The sequence below is a fragment of the Cebus imitator genome, unplaced genomic scaffold, assembly GCF_001604975.1.
Source record: "Cebus imitator isolate Cc_AM_T3 unplaced genomic scaffold, Cebus_imitator-1.0 Scaffold15, whole genome shotgun sequence".
In the NCBI taxonomy this organism is placed as follows: domain Eukaryota; kingdom Metazoa; phylum Chordata; class Mammalia; order Primates; family Cebidae; genus Cebus; species Cebus imitator.
Window position 1 is genome coordinate 7,045,609 of NW_016107330.1, and position 2,562 is coordinate 7,048,170.

The 2,562-nt window shown below is 52.2% G+C and overlaps 1 protein-coding gene across 8 annotated transcripts in view; it reads left to right on the forward strand.

Moving 5' to 3' along the window:
* The first annotated feature begins 374 nt into the window (after nt 1-374).
* Nucleotides 375-2,562, forward strand: part of SZRD1 (SUZ RNA binding domain containing 1) — a 27,683-nt gene continuing 25,495 nt past the window's right edge. For 5 of the 8 annotated variants that reach the window (XM_017505312.2, XM_017505328.2, XM_017505322.2 and 2 more), the window contains exon 1: nt 375-596. In XM_017505312.2, coding sequence (XP_017360801.1) covers nt 546-596 — 51 coding nt within the window. In that variant the 5' untranslated portion in view covers nt 375-545. The remainder of the gene's footprint in view (nt 597-2,562) is intronic. The other 3 variants (XM_017505295.2, XM_017505302.2, XM_017505377.2) reach the window with 2 other exon arrangements.

Sequence of the window (2,562 nt, forward strand, 5' to 3'; positions counted from 1 at the left end):
GGGGTTTCACCGTGTTGACCAGGATGGTCTCGATCTCTTGACCTCGTGATCCACCCGCCTCGGCCTCCCAAAGTGCTGGGATTACAGGCGTGAGCCACCGCGCCCGGTCAATCCGCAGATATCTTTCAATAATTTGTCGGTGTTTAAAAATGTTTTCAGAATTCTGAAGATACCATTATCCGTAGTTTAGGAAAACTACCACTCACTTTAAAAGAAACAAAAGTTTTCTTTAATTGCCTGCCCTTAGAAAACATGGTTCCAAAGAACACACTTCCGGTACTCAAGATGATGACTTCCCTTGGACTCCCCTGCTATAAGAGCGATAACGCGTTCGCCCTTAAGAAAGATGGCATCTTGCCGCCTTCTCTGCCCCTTTCCAAGATGGCTGTCTCAGTGCTCTGAACCTCGCCTGGCGCCTCTTCCGGGCTTGGCAGCGGGCGGGGTCCATTGAGTAAAGCCTTGCGTGCCTGCGCCCGCGACGGAGGTGCGCTTCAAAGCGCAGGCGCGGGGAGGGGGTGGGGGGAGGAGGGAAAGCGGCGAGTAAGATGGAAGATGAGGAGGTCGCTGAGAGCTGGGAAGAGGCGGCAGACAGCGGGGTAAGGAGGTGCCGCCGCCCCGGGGCAGGGCCGGCCGAGATCTGGCGTGAGGGAAGCCTCCGGGGAGCAGGTCTGGAGATAGTTCTCCCCAAGGAAGGGCCCCACACGCCGGGCTGGGGGTGGAGGAGAGGCCCCCGGTTCCTGAGCGCTGTGAAGGCCTCTTAAAGGGGCCGCGATCTATTTCTCTCCTTTCCTTTGCCTGGTGCGCCTCCCTCCGCCCCCCCAACGCGCGCGTCACCCGGGGCGCCTCACCAGCCACTTGGGGCCTCCTTTCCTGGCCCCCGTGCCAGCTCGCTTGCCCCGGGCCTCCCTGACCCTTTCTTTCCGTCGGGCCCTGTGGCCCGAGGCACCATTTTAAAGTTGCTGTGCTCTGACGGGGAGGGACACACCATGTGGGTGGGTGGGGGACCGGGGAGGCACGTCCGGCTTCGCAGGAAAGCCGGAGGAGGCAGCCCAGGGCAAGGGGGGGAAGTTGAGGCCTCTTTGGTCCGTCACGGTGGGCGAGTCTGGGTTTTTTTCTCTTTCACTTTTACTCCAAGAAGAGTTTGTGGGCAGGCAGGCAGGTCTCACGGGGACCCGGCCAAAGCAACCGAAAGCTCTGCGGGCAGCCCCTCTGCCACTCAGTGATCCGTGGCCCGGAGAGGGTCTAGGAGTGCGCTCGTCGGAGTCCAGGGGGAGGGGGTGCAATATGTAAAACAGCGGCATTCCTGCGAGAGGAGTGGGGAGACGGACCGTTCGACTTGTTTTTGGAGTTTTTGTATGCCTCTAGAAACTGTAGAAAAATAGTTTATCTCAAACAGGATTTGTCAGTTCTCTTAGATTCACGACTAATTTGGTCTTTTCAGAGTTTGTCTATGGTGACCCTTGTGAAGATCGGGAGATAACCTTTTTCGTCTCCTTGTGTTCGTGTCTGTTGGCTTCACTGACATCCACCTTCAAGGTTTATGTGTGCGAGACATCGAATGTACTAGGGTGGAGTAGGCGCTGGGTTTTCCTTCCTAAGTGCTTTTCGAGGTTGCTTGTGAGCCCTGGAAGAGGCGGGGAGATGGACCCTGGCAGCAGTAAGTGGGTGTATCTAGCTCTTACGAGAATGTTGAAACTTGGCTTTGAAGTTTTTTCCGCTGGTTCAGCATTTCTCTCACGGTTGTTTATGTTTTTCTATTTAGCATAATTGAGAATTTGAAGGATTGGTTCCTTCGGAGGATATTTAGTAGAGTTCTTAATGTGACAACCATCTTTCTTGAGTTTTGGCCTAAGTAAAGAAAGTTAAAGATTTTATAGGGAGTAACAGGTGTCCGTGGGCTACTTGTTCATTCAACCAGCATTTTTGAGTGTCTGCAGTATGCTGGGCAGTGTTCTTACCAGTGACTTGGTACCAGAGAATGCAACATTTTCGGTAGAGGCATTTATTGCCTACCACTAATCTAAGTGAATCATCTGGACTCCCTTTGGGTCATCCCCTGTAAAAAAGCCTGGCTTACAGTTTTAATGTCATGCAAATGATACGTTTCTTGGGCATCTTGGCCTTTCTCTGATTTTCCTGACCTGTTTCAAAGGGTCGTGAGTTCTTCATGTTAGAGAAGTTGGAGGCAAATGAACAAAAATGAACGTAGGCAGAAGTAAGTAGGGCTTACTTTAGTGTTTCAGAGTGGGTAAGTCAGTTAGAAATTAGCTAGTGCAGTTCCCCATTTAACAGCTGAATAAGCCTAGAGATGTGACATGAAAAGACTTAGGTCTTTCTGATGTTTGTCCAGTGTTCTTTCTACTATCCCTTACTTTAGTAATGACCTTTAAAAATGTTGAGAGGTGCGGCCAGATGCGGTGACTCATGCCTGTAATCCCAGCACACGATGGGAGGCCAAGGCAGGTGGATCACCTGAAGTCAGGAGTTCGAGACCAGCCTGGCCAACATGGTGAAACCCTGGCATGGGCCATTGCTCCTGGCCTTTTTTTTTTTTTTGAGAGG